At 42.5% G+C, this 17,947-nt stretch overlaps 1 protein-coding gene across 1 annotated transcript in view; it reads left to right on the forward strand.

Annotated features, from left to right (window-relative positions):
- dcc (DCC netrin 1 receptor) overlaps positions 1–17,947 on the forward strand; it is a 225,532-nt gene that overhangs the window by 85,943 nt on the left and 121,642 nt on the right. The window contains exons 6-7 of the mRNA XM_070924473.1: positions 8,277–8,431; positions 9,773–9,893. Of these exons, the coding sequence (XP_070780574.1) occupies positions 8,277–8,431; positions 9,773–9,893 (276 nt within the window). The remainder of the gene's footprint in view (positions 1–8,276; positions 8,432–9,772; positions 9,894–17,947) is intronic.

Here is a 17,947-nt window from a genome sequence, read left to right on the forward strand (position 1 = left end):
CCAGAGACATTTAGCGTTGCACCTACCTGATAAAGAAACCAAGCGTGCGTAGTAAAAAGAAACTGAGGGCTAACAAGAGAAATCACCTATTCCTCAGAGTTTCCCCGATTTCTGATGAGGTGGGCGTGACAAACCTTTAGACACGGTAACGTTATCCATACCTACAACAGACAAGACTTTATTTAACCTTATGTGACACGAAGTGTGAGCTACAAACACGAGCATTTTAGTCGATGGCCTCAGTCCAATATTATCCATAGTTGTCTTTGATTTTTTTTGGACTGGCAGTGGCAGCTCGTTTGTGAAAAAATTTCAATTTGGAGCCATGACTCCTTCGATTCTGGCACCCAGCGACGCAGCACAATGATGTTTTTTGGGAGGTTATGTAGCCTGCTACTCTGAGGTGATTCGTGTTTTGCCCTCCGGTGTTTTTGCCTCCAGCTAACGCCGTGACGTCATCACGACGTAAAGCACTAAAAGGGGCCTATCGGCGGGCCATGAATGCGTACAGGGTTGAGAGGGAGAGGAGGGGAGACAACTTCATCATGCAGTGTTATAGATTAATATAGATATAGATTTGTTATTCATCATTATCGTTGTGAGCGGACTTCCTGGGTATGAATCCCGAAAGTAGCTCGTTGGAATGTAATGCAGTATGTCCAACAAAACAGGGCAGCAGATTCCTCTCTCTAAGCATTTGGAGGGCTGTGATGATGCCTTGTCAATATTTAATGGGGGGGGGCAAAGTGTTATATATTGGATACAAATACAGGTAGTCGCTTTGCATGATTCCCCAAATGTATTGCACCATAAATCCCATGACATCCAGGTTACATGATGTTACTCTTCAGTCTTTCTTTCTCAGTCCCTTTTATGAACTGTCCGGTGTTACGGATTAAAGTGTCGCCGGGCTGTTTGGCCACGTTGTTTCTGACTGCTTAATCCGCCGTCAGCGTGCCTGCTCCTGCTCATTTCTTTCTGCCTGATCGCAGGTTTTTAATGCGCCCGCTGAGTCCCCCCGCCGACGAATCAAATCAACTTGACCCGCCTTTGTCTCTTAAGCTTTGTAATCCAGGATTTTACCTCAATCAAGTCGCAGAGGGCAATAGGAAAAAGAAAAAAAAAAAGGACTTAACGTGACATTTCAGGTTGACCTGACCCCATGACGGGGGCCGACCCCTCGCTCTTTGTGTTTGCTACCAACCGTGCTCCGCTTGAGCTTTAAGAGTCAACAGCTGATTGTCAGAATGCCACTCGCGCATGTGTGATACCTCCACCTGTGGAGTGAAAAAAAAACAACCCCCGTCTTCCTCACGCTTGTCCTGGAGAGAGTACACACGTCTTCACGGAAGGTGATCACTTACAGACATCTGTTCGTTTGACCATCTGTCGTCATCTCTCTCTCTCTCTCTCTCTCCCACTCTCATTGCTCATTGCTTCCAATGTTCGGGATGAATTTTGGGAGATTCCTGGTTGCTCTTTGCCGTTTTGTTCTCATTGCTGCCCTTAATCCTGCCACCTGGTTTTCTCTTGTTCGGGAATTGATATTATGTAAAATAGTGCTCGCTGCTGGTTGGAGGTGATTCTGTAATTGAAGGTTATTCCGATGGCTTCCACAGTCTGTTTTACGGTTTTCTGCCTCTTTACACTCCTTCTGCGCTTTAACCGTCATGCTTCAGGCTGCAGTTGGTTTCTTCCTTGCTATGACGTCACAGTTTTGTCAGCGTCCTCCCTCCTCCTTGCCGCCTGTTTAGTCTGCAGCAATTACACCTCACGGCAGCTTCACCTGTTCCCCCCCAGACAGACAGCTCCAGCCGGGGACGGACAGGTGAGGTCGGCCCAGCAGTATCTAGATGATTGCTGCTGCCGCCGCCGCCCATTGCTGCTGCCATGGTGACCAGCTAGAAGTCTGCTTCTCGCTGTGAGCTGCAGCCCTGAAATAAAGGCTGGGTACCTGTATGCAGAACTTTCCTTATCCTTACCTATAGGACAGTGCCCTGATTCATGTGTTCCATTCTTTAGCTTAGTTTTTAGAATGTCTTACCCAGTAACTATTCCCCTCCTTGTGTATGTTAGCCTGTATATCTAAATCACAATTCAACTATGTCCCCAAAATAAACTCAAATGTATCAACTAAAGAGGGAAAAAATTATAATATTAAGAAAAATAAAATGTACACACAAAAGAAGATAACAATAGACTAAAAATAATAGCAGTCTACTGACCATTAACGTCAAATAAATTGTCGTTATATCTTATTTATATATGTATATATATAGTTCCTATAGCAACTTTAGATGACACTTGTGGGCCCAAACACACTCACACAAGCCTGGTTGGTGCTGGCCGAAACCAGCTGAAGCCCCTTTGACTGTAACTAAGCAGAAACTGAAGAAACTGAGTACGCAAAATAAGAGAAGTCAATGATGATGCTGCTGCTGCTGTAAATGCAGAGTCAGCAACGGGACGTACAGTAACTGAAATTAAAAGAAAATGGTTTGACATGAAAATGGAAGCAAAAAAAAAAGCCCAAGCCAGGCGCTTTTATAGTCTGAATTGGGATCAGTGGAGCAATAGTATTTCTTTAGCCCTCGAATTTAATAATCCAATCATTGTAATAACTCTAAAACATATAATCTAAATTTGATTATATGTCGCAGGTGTTGAGTCGACCTGACTCCGTAGTACTGGTGGAATTAGCGCCGTGTCTCAACAGCAAACTTGAAGCAAGAGCAGATCAGTGTGTGATAAAAATCAACTTTTCTTTTTTTTATGGAAAGATTAGAATCAAAAGCCTTTCTCCAAGCGGAGGACAAGCGGAAGTAAATAATAGCCCGTCCTTACAGTTTACCGGGAATAGATTATTTTTATTATTATTATTGGTGTTTTGACTTTCAGTGTGGCTGTAATCAGTCCTCTCCCTGTGTGACGAAAAGTCACTAAATTCCTAACTGAATTCTGTTCAGAAGTGATTCTTTAAAAGATAATTGTGCAACAATTCTATTTATTTATTTACATTTTTTTCCCACTCTCTTTCCCTCCTATAGATTGCTTATATATTCTTCTAATTTTTAATTAAATATGACCACTTTGGCCACTGCTATTCATCACCATCATTACTATTATGATTACCATCACTTTAATTGATGTTACTGACGGTGGCGTTCATTTTATTTTTAGTTTATTTCTTGTCATTTATTTCGTTTATTTTCAATATTGTTAGTATTAACATTACTAGTGTTATTATCATGGATGTTACGGTTGTTATTGCTGTTGTTACCATTACTTTTTGTTATTCTGAAGTATTGTCATTGTTGTTTTCATCGTTACATTATCGTTAAGTCAGGGCAGTTATGATAGTAATAATATATATTATTATTATTATTAATAGGTACCATTCCTTTTTTTCAGTTTCATCCGACGCACTGCTGTAGAGTTCTTGAGCAAGGCACTGGCAGTTTCAAGTTTGCTAAATTACCATTAAAGTTATTTCAGATTCTCGTCAGAGCCGCGACGCATGCCCTGGTGATCCAGCCATCTCTGTAACCGCTCTTACACGTCTGCCCACGCCTTGCTTCCAGCTCTTGGAGCACCAGGTTCCTGTGATGTCAGTGCTGGCGCCGAGTCTCCTCATGCTCGTGCCTCAGTTTGACAGAAAATAATCAGTTCCAGTGTCAGTGTGCCGCCGCAGAGTTTTTCACTGGGAGAAATGGCTTTTTATGGTTTTCTAATGAATTGGTTTCACAAACGCATGCATAGAAGTAGACGCTGCATAAAAAAAAAGAAAAAAGAAAAAAAAAGCCTGCGTGTGGTGATGTAAGTAGCAGCACTGATGCACTTGTACATCACGCTCTCCTCCACTACATGCATCAGACTGGAGCTGGAGTTACCGGTACGGTGTGTATATAATGAGTAGAATTACCTCGAACCAATCACAACAATGAAATACTGCTTACATGTTAATGCATCAAGAATAATTACCCAATCAAATATGACATAATGAGATAACATAATGATACTTCAGTTACATTTGGCTGATAGTACTTGCCGAGGTAAAAACTTGTAAGGCCATGTAATGGAGCGATTTCACATTGTGGTATTTCTGCGAGTAAAGAACTGGAGTGAATACTTCAATGAAAGTCGATTTTTAATGTTAAGAGTCGTTGTGAATTGCAGATACAGATTTGTTTTTGCTTGCATTGGAAATAATATTAAATAGTCTATCAAGGCAATATATTAAAGGGAGTACTGCTCAGCCCGCAGAAACAGTCATAATATTGTCTTCTGTGGCTCTGGAGGAGTTTTGTCAAGTCAACCCTGCTCAGGCCTGGCATCAACATGGGTCTCCGGTGACCATATGCAAATTAACCGTTCCGTTTGCTATTGTTTTCAACCTGAATTTGACGAATTTCCTGTTCATCAGACCGCAAATGAGACAAGAATTAGGTTGGAAAAATGATAGGCGGGATTACCGTACGAAAAACACAACTTGTTTTGACCTTTATTCACTGATTTTGGTGAAACTGGATCATATTTTATGGAGAAAATATTTTCTGGGTCTCCATCTGATGTCCGCCTCAACCCTCTGTGACTTACGGAGCTTCCTGATGGGCAGATAGCTAACCGCTAGCCGTAGCTGCCGTTAGCTGCTCCAGCTCAGCTTGCCGTGCGGCTAGCAGTCCTATTAGCTGTAAAGCAAAAACAAAGCTTTACTAAACCTCTTCCTTCTTCCGACGGTTCAAAGTGACGGTGAATGCCAACACTGCCCCTGGTGGTCTGAGGTCAGAGTCAGAGGACCGCTCGCTGCACGGTTGGCTAACTAACAGCAAGTCCAGCTAGCGGTCACGAGAACAGCAAGCAGAGCTATCGGTCGATCACGAGACTCCGCAAATCGCCAAGAGACAGATTTTTCTTTCACAACACATGATGCAAGACATGGTACGCAGACAGCACATTTAAACGTTGACTGTCAGCGATGTTGGACACGGACGACAAAGACGTCTTTTAGCGGCAAAGCGCTACACAGGGGCAGCGTGGTCGGGCTGAAGCTAACAGCTAACAGCAATGTTAGCCCCTTTGCTCTTGAATGATTGTGACTTTAAAACCTGTTTACTATTCAGACATTATATCCACAGAGTGAATGATAAAGTGTGTGTGTGTGTGTGTGTGTGTGTGTGTGTAGGGAGTCTCCATGGATGCACTTAATGACAGATAATTGGCGGTTAAGTGCAGATATAAAGAGGCTGCTAACGAGTTTCTGTTCGCGCGAAGAGAGAGTTTAACTCAGACTGAGTGAGTGTGTTTGTATCTAAAGCTGTAGCTGTGTGTGTGTGTGTGTGTGTGTGTGAGTGAGTGAATGTCCTTCACTGGGTACTATCATCACACACACTCACACATACAGCAGATGTTCGTCGAAATGAGCGATGGAGCTGATTTCCATTTGAATGCTGTGAGTGGAAGTTATTACGGTGCCACTATAGAGAGGCAGCATCACTGATACTGTGTGTGTGTGTATGTGTGAGTGTGTGTGTGTGTGTGTGACAGATAGATAGAGCGAGATCACACAACAGCACATTCTTTCCTTATTGTGTGTTATTGTGTGTTTCAAAAATGCTTTCAGATTGCATTTTTTTTATTTTTTATTATTGGACTGAACGTTATAAAAGAATAGTGTCAGGCTCTAAATGATAATCCAGGTGAGGGTGTGTGTGTGTGTGCATATAGACGAGGAGGAGTCTGGTGGAGGTCAGGTGGTTGTCGATGCGTCTCATTACCATATGAATGGCTGCTCTCAGCTGTTTCCAGCGGGAAGTAGAACGGATGCCTGTTGCCGCTCGGTATCACAAAGAGCCGCCTGGAAACACGGGACGGCCTTTGTTAACACGTCTCCACCGATGACCAGGTAATCAGCAAACAATCAGCGGACGCTCGGGGGGGGATTCCCCAACACATCAAAGGCTGCCGGGTAATCGGCCCCAGAGCGGTCGTCTTCCATAGTAACGATGGGTGACTGTTGTACGGGAAGAAACAAACAAGCTCTATCTTTCTCTAACTTTTGAGAAAACTTCCCAGACAGCAACTGCCGTGTTTGTTTTTTAAAGTAGAAATAATAGAAACAGGAACAGATTGGAGAGAATAGATGAATCACTTCAGAAGGCCACAGGTGAACAGTAAACAACCCTTCAAGGCTGCTTTTGATTGGCCCCACAGAGGCTTGAAAGGTATTATCCCTTCCATAAATGCAATGTATGGACCCCCCACCCCCCCCCAGAGGAAGAAATTGTCATGAAAATCCTTGTGTGTGGACCTGTAAACCAAGGAATGCTTCAGTTGCTTCAGGAGTTCAGTTTTCAAACACACAATGCGCAGAGGTTACATTATGGAAGGTGTCACCAGTATGCTTCGACGCCATCCTTTAGCCACGCCCACGGAGACTCTGATTGGCTCTATTGATGAGCAACAACATCAAACCTGTAGAATCCACAAGCGGGCTAAATCTTTTCATCGCTTCAACCCAAAGCCAAAGTTTCGTTGGCTATAATGGCGCACGTATTGCATCACTTCCTGTCAATACAAAACGGTGAAGCTCATTGGTCCGTAAAATCAGGCTTGTTACGACGATAACAAAATGGAAAATGCTGTATACTGTTAGTATGTAGTGTGGAACTGGGACACAGCTGGTAAAAAAAAAGGTTTAGCTGTTTAGAAGTTGGGGGTTTTCCCCATTCTCTTCAATACAGTCAGCGTTTTTCTTGGAGTGGCGCCTGGCGGACGTTAGCGTAACTGCAGGCTGATCCCGATTGGTGCAGACCGGTTCCTCCTGTGTCTCCGGCGTTTAATGTGCTCAGGCTAATTCCCGGACACGTGTAGCCGTGTGTGTGTGTGTGTGTGTGGTTCGCAGCAGCTCCGAGTTTAAAGGAAATCGTTAGCTCTTAATTAGAGCATCACTGCTGTGATAAAGTTACACCTCCAGATAATGATGTATTGACGCGGGACACACACCTCACCTCCTCTACCAACGTTCTACCGTTCCTCTCTTTCTCCCCATCCGTCTCTCACCCTCTTTTCTCTATTTCCAACACCCTTTCTTCCCAATTTCCCCATCCAACTCTTTCACTTCCTGTTTTCTCTCTTCTTTCCTCTCACCCCCCCCTTTACTGTTTTGTCATCCTCTCTTTCTTCTTTTGTGTTCCCTCTCCTTTTATCTTCATTTTCAGTTTCCATTCCTTCCATTTTGTCTTCCTCTCTTTCCTCTTGTACTCTTCTGTCTCTATTTCTGTCTTCTTTCTTACTTTCTTCCTTCCTTTTCCCTTCCTCTCCTCATGTCTTTCTTTCATTCTTTCTTTCTTCTGTCCTTCCCTTCATCCTTGGATATGTTCAACGATCACATATGGCTGTAATATTCTGGTGTCCGCATACTTGTGTGTGTGTGTGTGTGTGTTTTCAAACATTTTTCGAGTTTAAAGGAGCCTTCTTAAGAAATACATGTAGTTGTTTTCTTGCAGAGTTCGATTGATGCCACGAGCTTAGTTAGCTTAGCTTAGCATAAAGACTAAAAATAGGGCGAAACAGCTAGCCCAGCGCCAGAGGTCCGCCTACCAGCAGTTGGTGACGTATTTTCAGTTATTATGGCCATGATTTGCATCCATGCACAACCGGATGCATTATCCTCACCCCCAGCACTCACTCAGCCCCCCGACTGTCACTGAAATATGCCATGCTTACCACTCTAAAACCTGCTTAAAACATGAAAGTGTCAAACATAGACGGGCTAAAGCATGCTAACAATAGCTTAAAAATGTAATAAAAAAAATGTGGAAAAATGTAGACATGCCGAAAATGTGCCTCAAAAGAAGCTTGTAATGTTAAAAACGTAGCAATCTGAATCACAATAATCCAAAGGTTCGAGACGTTCAACTCAAGTGAGCTTCTCGTCGCAAACAGACGACAACAAAAAAGAAAATATGTTAAAGGTGAACATGGTGAGAACGTTGGACTAATGATCAACCATGTGGACTCTCTGTCTGCAAGATGAGCAACAACCCACACATGCATAAGGACCTGAAAGTGTCAAACGACCATGAGGAGATGAAATATGCAATGATCCATGGAGGGTAATGAGCCGAGGACTCTGATTGTAATTGTGTCAATTAGTTTGTAACCGAGGTTGTAACAGAAACCTGCTAATGTGAAACACAACCCTGACAGAAAGTAAGTAAAGGTGCTGAACAGCAATACGTACAGAAACAACAATGGAACTTTGTGTACTCCTGCAGTGCCTCCTCAGTTCCTGAACTACCCGACCAACACATACGCCTACGAGTCCACCGACATCGAGCTGGAGTGCGCCGTGACAGGAAGCCCGCCGCCGACCGTCCGCTGGATGAAGAACGGAGAGGAAGTCATCCCCAGCGATTACTTCCAGATCGTGGTGAGTCGCGCGGAAGCCAGAGCCTACGCACAAACAGATATTCTCTATATGTGCAAGGGAAATACAGTGGGGGGTGTAGGGGGGGGGGGGGGGGGGGTCCAAAAGTCTGAGACCACGTTGAAAATCAGAATCAGAAACTGTTTATTGCCAAGTAACATACATTACAAGGAATTTGCTGTGGTCTGACGGTGCTATTGTTTTGATAACAAATAAGTAGAATATAAAAGCTAAAATAAGAATAAGAATAAAAATAGAAATAAGATAAGATAAATAACAACAGTGCAAATCTCAAGTATTTTCACGTAAACCCGGACATAGTCACAAAGTTTGAGGAGTAACATTTCAAAACACAAGAAGTTAAGAAATGCAAAATGAAGAAGAAATATCTTGGTTCTGTGCTACTTTTAGGTCGGCGATCAAATTCAAGCTGACCAACTTAACTCCCTCGCACAAAAGGTTCGATTTCTGTGAGCTGTATCCCTTCCACGCCATCAGAACATCAATACGTCGAGCTTAGTTCCCTGACAGATGACGGGAAAAAAAAAAAAAAAAAACATTTCTCAGAAGGGGAAGAAACAAGGCCAAACGCTTGAGAAGTGGTTTAGAAACTGCTGCTCGTCCCCTGAGACCACTACAAGAAGACAGCCTTCGTTTGACAGGACTTTTGCTGACTGGAGTCTGGCGTTCTTTATTTAGCAGATTCTGTATCTGTGATGAATTTGCTTTTTTTTTTCGGGGAACTTAGCTCGACGTGTTGATCTTCTGATCTACTGATCCTGTTCCAGCAAAACGAGTTTAGAGTTCCATGCACTGCCCCCTTAGAAACCTCTTGTCTGGCCTTGATTTGATGCTGAGAAAGCCCCCCCCCCACTGCCACAATGCTACTTAGAAAGCAATGATCTGCTGGAAACTTGAGGCACAGAATCAAAATAGTTCTTGTGTTTGTAAATGCTTCTGAATCCTCAAGCCTTGTGATTATTTCCGGGTTTTACGTGGAAATACCTGAGATTTTCACTGTGGTCTCCGCTGTCCTGTTTATGAGGAAAATAGCCCTCTGTTTCACTCAGCGACTGTAAAGACATATCTACAGCTGGAGTCACTCAATGTGTGGAAAATATCCATCGAAATATACAGGGGCACTAATGAGAGATCAATATATTGAAAAATGACAATAAAAAAGTTTTGTCAAATTAAAGTTACAAATAGATGAAAGGAAATGATTGCGCGCACACACACCTTGCCTTTTTTTGAACACATCCTTGTTTGCATGATGCTGTAAGCCAGACTTTTGTTGTATATTATTGACGTTTTGTTGACATGTTGTACGTGTTTACTGTTCAGGACGGCAGTAACCTGCAGATTTTGGGTTTGGTGAAGTCAGATGAAGGATTTTATCAGTGCGTGGCTGAAAACTCGGCCGGCAGCTCGCAGGCGATGGCTCAGCTGCTGCTCCGAGAGCCAGGTAGGAACGCACACACACACACACACAGCTGATACATGTGATGTCCCTGTTGCTGCTCACTGATGAACACAACCTGCTTATCATCATCTGTCGTTCCTCATTTCTGTCACTTCCTCTCTGACCTCGCTGTGTTTCTTACGTCATCGCTTGATTTCCAACTTTCTGTGGCCGGTTTTATTCTTTTGTTAATCGCGAAACCTCGAATCTGCAGATTTTCATTACAGACAGTTTAGTGTCTTTTTTATTTACAAGGCGAAGCGTACGAGTGTTTAAAATGTTGAAATTGTTCGGCGCCACCGTATGGAAACTCTACCTAACTGACAAATTGACTAGCTTATGCGACTGATTAACTACAAGTAACCAACTAACTAACTAATGTAATAGACAACCAACCAACCAACCAACTAATTGAATACCTGATATACTAGTTATCTAGCTAACCAACAAATGTATTCTTAAAGAAGTGACTGGCTTATGTGACTGACTGACTGACTACAAATGATTAACTAACTAACCACCTAACTAATGTAATAGACAACCAACCAACCACCTAACTAAGTAATGTAATAGACAACCAACCAACCAACTGAATACCTGATATACTAGTTTTCTACCTAACCGACAAACGTTTACTTAAAGAAGTGACTAGCTTATGTGACTGACTGACTACAAATAACTAACTAAACACCTAACTAACTAATGTAACAGACATCCAACCAACCAACTGAATACCTGATATACTAGTTATCTACCTAACCGATGAACGTATTGACTAGCTTATGCGACTAACTACAAGTAACTAACTAACTAACTAACTAACATAATAGACAACCAACTAACCAACCAACCAACTGAATACCTGATATACTAGTTCTCTACCTAACCTGACAAACATTCTTTAAGTGACTAGCTTATGTGACTGACTAAAAATAATGAACTCACTAATTAACTAGCTAACTAATGTCATAGACAGCCAACTAACCAACTAGCTAAGTAATGTAATAGACAACCAACCAACCAACCAACTGAATACCTGATATACTAGTTATCTACCTAACCGATGAACGCATTGACTAGCTTATGCGACTAACTACAAGTAACTAACTAACTAACTAACTAACTAACATAATAGACAACCAACCAACCAACTGAATACCTGATATACTAGTTATCTACCTAACCTGACAAACATATTCTTTAAGTGACTAGCTTATGTGACTGACTAAAAGTAATGAACTCACTAATTAACTAGCTAACTAGTGTCATAGACAGCCAACTAACCAACTAGCTAATCAACTAACCAACAAATGTATTCTTAAAGAAGTGACTGGCTTATGTGACTGACTGACTAAAACTAATTAACTAACTAACTAACTCAGCTTAGTTTACGTAGGTCAACACATCAGAAGCTCAAACGGCTGATTTTTAATTGAGCGTTTAAAATGCTGGAATTGTACGCCGCCACCACATGGAAACGTGTTCCCACGCGTTAGTATGCATCGTTTAGTATAAGACCAGACCTTTCTGCCCCGTTTGCTGCATGTACATTCATCAGAGTGAAAAATCGAACATGAAAATCACCACACCACAGCTGGAGCAAACAAGAATTTATACAGTATAGCTGTAAACACGTTCTAATGAATCGGTAATGAATAGGTTGCAATGTACATGAGCAATCGGGTAGTTATGAGAGAAATGTAATTATTTGTGTACAAATGATTATTTTGTGCTTTTAAATGAATTATTATTATTATTATTTAAAAAAAAAAGCATGAATGACTTATGTGTGTGCACAAATAATAAGAGGAAAAGATTGTTCGTTTATCATCTCTGTTTGAGAAAAAAAAAGTCATAATTACGAGTCATTGAGGTCATATCATTAAGTGATAGACAGATAGATGATTACGAGTTACAGTAACTACATGTTAAATTAGGGAAGTCATTAATAGGAGTCGCGGCAATTCTTAAGTCCTAATGAAAAGTGATAATTACAAAAGGGCCAATTTTATTTATTTTTTTCCCCTTTGGTGAATTCAATTAGCTCCCATAAGATATGTCCCTCAGTGGGGACTGTTTCCACCCCGTCACAGGTCGAAGTGAGATCTTAAAGTTGTTTTCTTTAGCTCTTTAGTTCTGCTTTAGTCGTTTCCATTCCCAGCCCTGCCACACGTGCCTCCATATTTTAATGAGATCACACACACACACACACACACACAGGGAGTTAATACTTGAGGTCTAACATGGATCCTGTCCCGGGAGGAGGTGCTCTGTTTGAGTGCCTCACTGAGTCACAGCTGAGGGGACAGCAGGAGTCCACTGGTTTTTGGCAAAGTCAGTGTTTGTTGTTTTGCGTTGTTGTTTGTTGTTAGGGATGAAATGCAGTTAGTCATGTGGTCTGACAGCAGTTCCTGCCATCTGACACACACACACACACACACACACACACACACACACACACAGGCGCACACACAGATATGAAGATGCGAAACTGCTCCACCAGTCTGCAGAACATCTGAGTCAGCACAATGGAATCACTCTGCATGCAAATGGCCCAGCGGCTGTGTTGTAGTCACACTGTACATTATTGTGGCTGTGATCCTGGAGTCTGCAGTGATCCTGTTCACATGAAACACTGCATAATCCATATTCAATTATATCCATGCATCCAATAATTTATTGATTATTTATTTATTTATTTATTCATTTTTTGCTGTTGCTGCTGTTTGATGTCAATGCAATCAATCACATCTGTTTCACGTGAAAAGCAGTTGAGGAGGCAGAATCTCTTCATGGTGAAGCATCAGCAGGAAAGGGTTTCAGGATGTGTTTTATCGTGGCAGAATGACGAAGAAGAGGCGCAGTCAGAAGGAAGGCTTCAGTGAGACACTCAGTGAACACCTGATATACCTACCTAAACGACAAACGTATTCTTAAACAAGTGACTTGCTTTTGTGACTGACTGACTGAAAGTAAGTAACCAACTAACGTAATAGACAGCCAACGAACCAACCAGCTAACTGAAGAACTGATATACTAGAATGCAAACATATTCTTAACTAACTAACTCACTAACGAGTGTAATAGATAGCCAACTAACCAACTAGCTAACCAATTAACCAACTAACTAGCTGAATACCTGTTATGCTAGTTATCTAGCTAACCGACAAACATATTCTTAAAGTGATTAGCTCATGTGATGACTGACTGAAAGTAAGTAACCAATTAACGTAATAGACAGCTAACTAACCAACCAGCTAACCAACCAACCAACCAACTGAAGAACTGATATACTAGAATGCAAACGTATTCTTAAACAAGTGACTTGCTTATGTGACTGACTGACTACAAGTAACTAACTAACCAACTAAGTAACTAATGTAACAGACAACCAACCAACCAACTGAATAACTGATATACTAGTTATCTACCTAACCGACAAACATATTCTTAAACAAGTGACTAGCTTATGTGACTGACGGAAAGTAACTAACTAACTCACCAACGAATGTAATAGACAGCCAACTAACCAACTAGCTAGCCAATTAACCAACTAACTAACCGAATACCTGTTATGCTAGTTATCTAGCTAACCGACAAACGTATTCTTAAAGTGACTTGCTTTTGTGACTGACTGACTAAAAGTATAAGTAACTAACTAACTAACAAATCAACTAATTTATGTTATAGACAGCCAACTAACCAACGGACTGAATACCCAATATACTAGTTATCTACCTGTCCAACAAACATATTCTCAAAGAAGTGACTAGCTCATGTGATGACTGAGGAACAAACACATTTACTAACTCATTAACTAACTAATGTTATAGACAGCCACCGAACCAACTAGCTAACCAATCTAACCCTAACTAACTGAATCACTGATATACTAGTTGTCTACCTAGCTGATAGTCTCTAGCTAATTGACAAGCTAACTAACTGTGTGACTGACTGACCGAAAAACTACACACACCAGACAGCCAGCTGATCAACTAACTAAGTACAGAAATAACTGATATGTTATCCACGCAGCTGACCAGCGTACTTGTTAGCTAACTAAGTACCTAACTATCCGATTGACTGATTTAACCTCCGTCGTCCGTGTCTCAAAATGCTGTCACCTGTACGTCTTCATCTAACCTGTCCTGTCCTTTCTTTCTTTCTGTCTTTCTGTCTTCTTTCTTTGTCTCTGCTTTAATCACTGTTCAGTGTGTTGCTTTTCCCCTGAGCCAGCAGCACAGATGGCAACACACACACACACACACACACACAGACATTAAGAGGGTCAGATGGTTGGTGTTATCGCTTGGTTACTATCGCCACGGGAACCGAGCATCCCAGCAGGCTCACAGCGGCCAATCAGACATTCCCACGAGAAATCACGGCGGGCGTGTGTGTGTGTGTGTGTGTGTGTGTGCGCGCGCGCGTGTGGGTGTGTGTTTGATTGTCTGCATACCACCTTGTTACCCTTGACGATGCCATGCCTCTTGATTGTTGGAGTGACTCTTCAAACACAGACACACACACACACACACACACACACACACACACACACATAATACAATTGTTTTGTTGCCTCACTTAAAATCTCTCCAAACTGCATTTTCACAAATACACCATTCACTCAGGTAAAATACCAGTGTACACGCGCGCACACACACACACACACACACACACACACAGTGTAGCTGAGCGGGGTTTATTAATGCAGAACACGTGCAGGTAGTGATGCTGTGTGACTTGACACTCTGGGCCTCAACATCTCGTAAAGATCTCTTTCCTCTCTGTTTTCCCTTCTGGTTGCTAGCCACTTAATCCCTCACTGGCTTCCCACTCACTCATATCAGAATATATCAAACAAAGCCACAACAGTATTGACTTGTTTCGACCAGGTTGCAGGTCCCTGCAGCGAGCTAACGGAGCTCGTGAGGAGGCTAGCTAAATAACCCTGCTGCTACCGAGTTAGCTAATGTGGGAAAGTACAAATATAAATCAATCGTTTTTGAGAGGTACAGGGATGAGGAAGGGGCTGTGACACTCGTTGATGACTATGACTATGCATGTGTAAACAGGATTAACACTGCGGTTTATATTTAAGTTATACATGACAAGCATTAAGGTCATTATTCATGCGCATATATGATAAACATTAAGTTCATTATTTAAGGTACAGAAAAGGGGTAGGGCCACACAAGCGTATACTTCTTCTCAGTCCTTTTCAAACATGTAATGTTCAGCATTTAGTTGAATGAGCCGAGCCTTGGCGAGCTGCGTTCATTTTTTTTCTTTTTGGCCACGTGTGGGCAGCTGAACAAGAAAACGCCGCATACATTGCCATGTCCACATCCAGCAAATACAGTGCAGCATTATGATCCCGGTTGGAGTTGTGTTTGTGGCCACAATCCATTCCCATTTGGCTTTGGCTTGGTGTCCCTCCAACCCTGAGAAAGATGTCTGAAACTTTAGCTGCTAAATGTTCCACTTCCTTTACTAGCCAGTCGCTAACTTTGTCTGTCTGCTGTTTGGTGCTGGCAGGCAGCATTCGGTCCTGATTGCTGGAAACAAGGTTGATGAGAGCTGTGAGGCTGAATCAAAACAGTAAGGGTGTCAGAACACCAAAACTTAGAGGCTAAAAAGCTCTTTTTGGTTGCTGTGTTGTCAATAGCTCTCTGTTCACGCGGCTGTACATTTTGTACGTCAACTTACAGAAATAACTCAAGCGTAACGCTAACTGCTCCTCGCAAAGGCTACCACAGGCAGATACATCAGTCGTAGAGTGCTGCAGGAATGAGTCCTAAAACCTGGAAACGAGTCAGCATTTTTACACCTCGTCTGGAAGTCAGTGGGTTTTTGGTTAGATGCCTGAAATAAGGTCTGTGGTTAACACAAGCTTAAGAGATTTCAACGTTTTGTTCTACGACATAAAATACGTCAGTAGATGCCCCCACTCGTGACTTTTGAGGCTTTTACGTGTCTCAAAAAAGGCGGTTGCTAACAAGCGGCTAAATGAGACTACAGAGGTTGTCGCGGACATGAAACGTCTTCATGCCGAACACGGAAAGTCATCTACTCACTAGTCCGCCTTTACAGCCTCGCTGTGTTTATAATCTATCTGTTTATATATATTTTCATATTGTCTTAAAAGTTAAAAGTGAAGCTCAGCGGTGGTGACGCTGAAGTCATGCGACCGTGCTGTAGCTCCTTTATAGCTGAACGTTAGCTTTTTTTTACTTCTGGCAATCCCATTTACGCTTTCTAAAAATCCTGTGGAGTTTGTTCGTGAAGATTGAACAAAACGTGTGAGTATCATAAACTTTTGTTTTGCCACAGAGCTTATTCTCCTCAATAATCCAAAATCCCATTGGCTTTTAGTCGAGGGAACCAGGGGCGACGCTAACTTCCGGTTTTGCCTACAAAAATACGTCATCCCTGCAACAGCTCTATAACTCCCCTCCCTTACAGAAAATGTCCTTGATATCTTCCTGTTTTACTTTCCTAGTGAACGCAGTCTTTTTCATTTATTTATTTATTAATACTTTTTTTTTTTTTTAACTCAAGAATATTTCTAATCAGTTGTTTCATTTGCGTCATAACATCCAATGAATCAGAGTGCCCTTGCCCTGTGAGAGAGACCGGAGAGGTAAGAGAGAGGTTGATGGCGTGTATATGTGATGTGTATGTTAATGCATTCATATATGTTAGAAAGACATTACCCCCATCTCTCTCTCTCTCTCTCTCTGTCTCTCTCTCTCTCTCTGTTACAGTCTCCTCACTCCTCTCTCGCTCCCGCTGCAGTGCAGTCTCAGTTAAACCCTGGTCCGGATCTGATCCGAAAGCCGGATCAGGATTTAAACCTCAGAGCATTCGTTGCCATCCGTCTTCCTTCATTTCTCTCGCAAAGTCTCATGTTGGACAGCTGGGGGTTCATTCTTCCTTCTTCTGATTTCTCTCACCCGGCATCCTAACCCTTCTCCCCCGTTTCAACTCTTCCCGTTCCCTTGAACCGCTCGGAAAATGAGCCGGGACGGCCGAGTTCACCTGTAATATTCATTCGCATCCAAACATCTGCGCCGTGGTTTGTTCATAAATGATTCAATTTTGTCACAGATTCGGGATGAGTTCAGCTTCAGACATTAAGAGAGAAAGAGAGAGATAGTGTGTGTGGTGTCTATGGAAAGGTCTGAATTGCAAATGTAGTTGTTATTACTGCTTGAAGGTCAGGACACACACATCTATCTTTCTCTTTATCTTCTATCTGTCCCACTCTCTCCCAACTGTTTCCTTATTTCCTGCCTTCCCTGCGCTCTCTTACACCTTCCATCGCTCTTCTATCCTTCCTCCCCTTTCCCCCTTTGCATCCTCCCTTCATTCTTCCATTGCTTCCTTGGGTCTGTCGCTCGGCCCCTTAGTTCATTTTTGTTTCATCCCGCGTCCTTGTTGTCCCCTTTCTTCAGGACCGCAATCGCTCCCCGTCGTCTTTTTCCTCCAATCGGCTCCTTTGCTCTTTGATTGTTTTCCGACCTCTCTTTGCACTTTCTTTCCTGCTTGCTTCCCTCCTTTCATTCGTCCCTCTCGAATCGCCCAAACTTTTGGTTTCGTTTGCAGCAGCTTGTCAGCCTGCTGCCTTTCAGTGAATGTGAAGGTGTTTTTATTGGACCTCAGTGTTTTGTCCTCCTGCTGTCAGTCCTGATAGAAAAACACTCTCCTGCGTTTTAAATCTTTGGCATGCCGTCCCTGCTCTTCTTGTCTCTTGGACCTGTCATCTTGTTTTCACCATTTCGCGTTCTGATTGTGACGATTTGACAGTTGGATTCTATTGGACTGATTCGCTTGCCCCCTGACATCACACTGCCAGCTAAAGCAAACTGAATAACAGCTGTCTTTGGTAAAAAAAAATCTCTCGTGAACTTGGCCCAGGTGATTTCAGAGCAAAGAGAGTTGCGACGAGGCCCCCGAATCAAAGGACAAACTGTGTTGTCGCTCCACGCCCTCTAGAACGACACATAGACGTGTTTTCTGAATTGACGCCCGGTCAGCGGGGTGACATCATCATG

Source organism: Enoplosus armatus, chromosome 18 (genome assembly GCF_043641665.1).
Source record: "Enoplosus armatus isolate fEnoArm2 chromosome 18, fEnoArm2.hap1, whole genome shotgun sequence".
Taxonomy (NCBI): Eukaryota; Metazoa; Chordata; class Actinopteri; order Centrarchiformes; family Enoplosidae; genus Enoplosus; species Enoplosus armatus.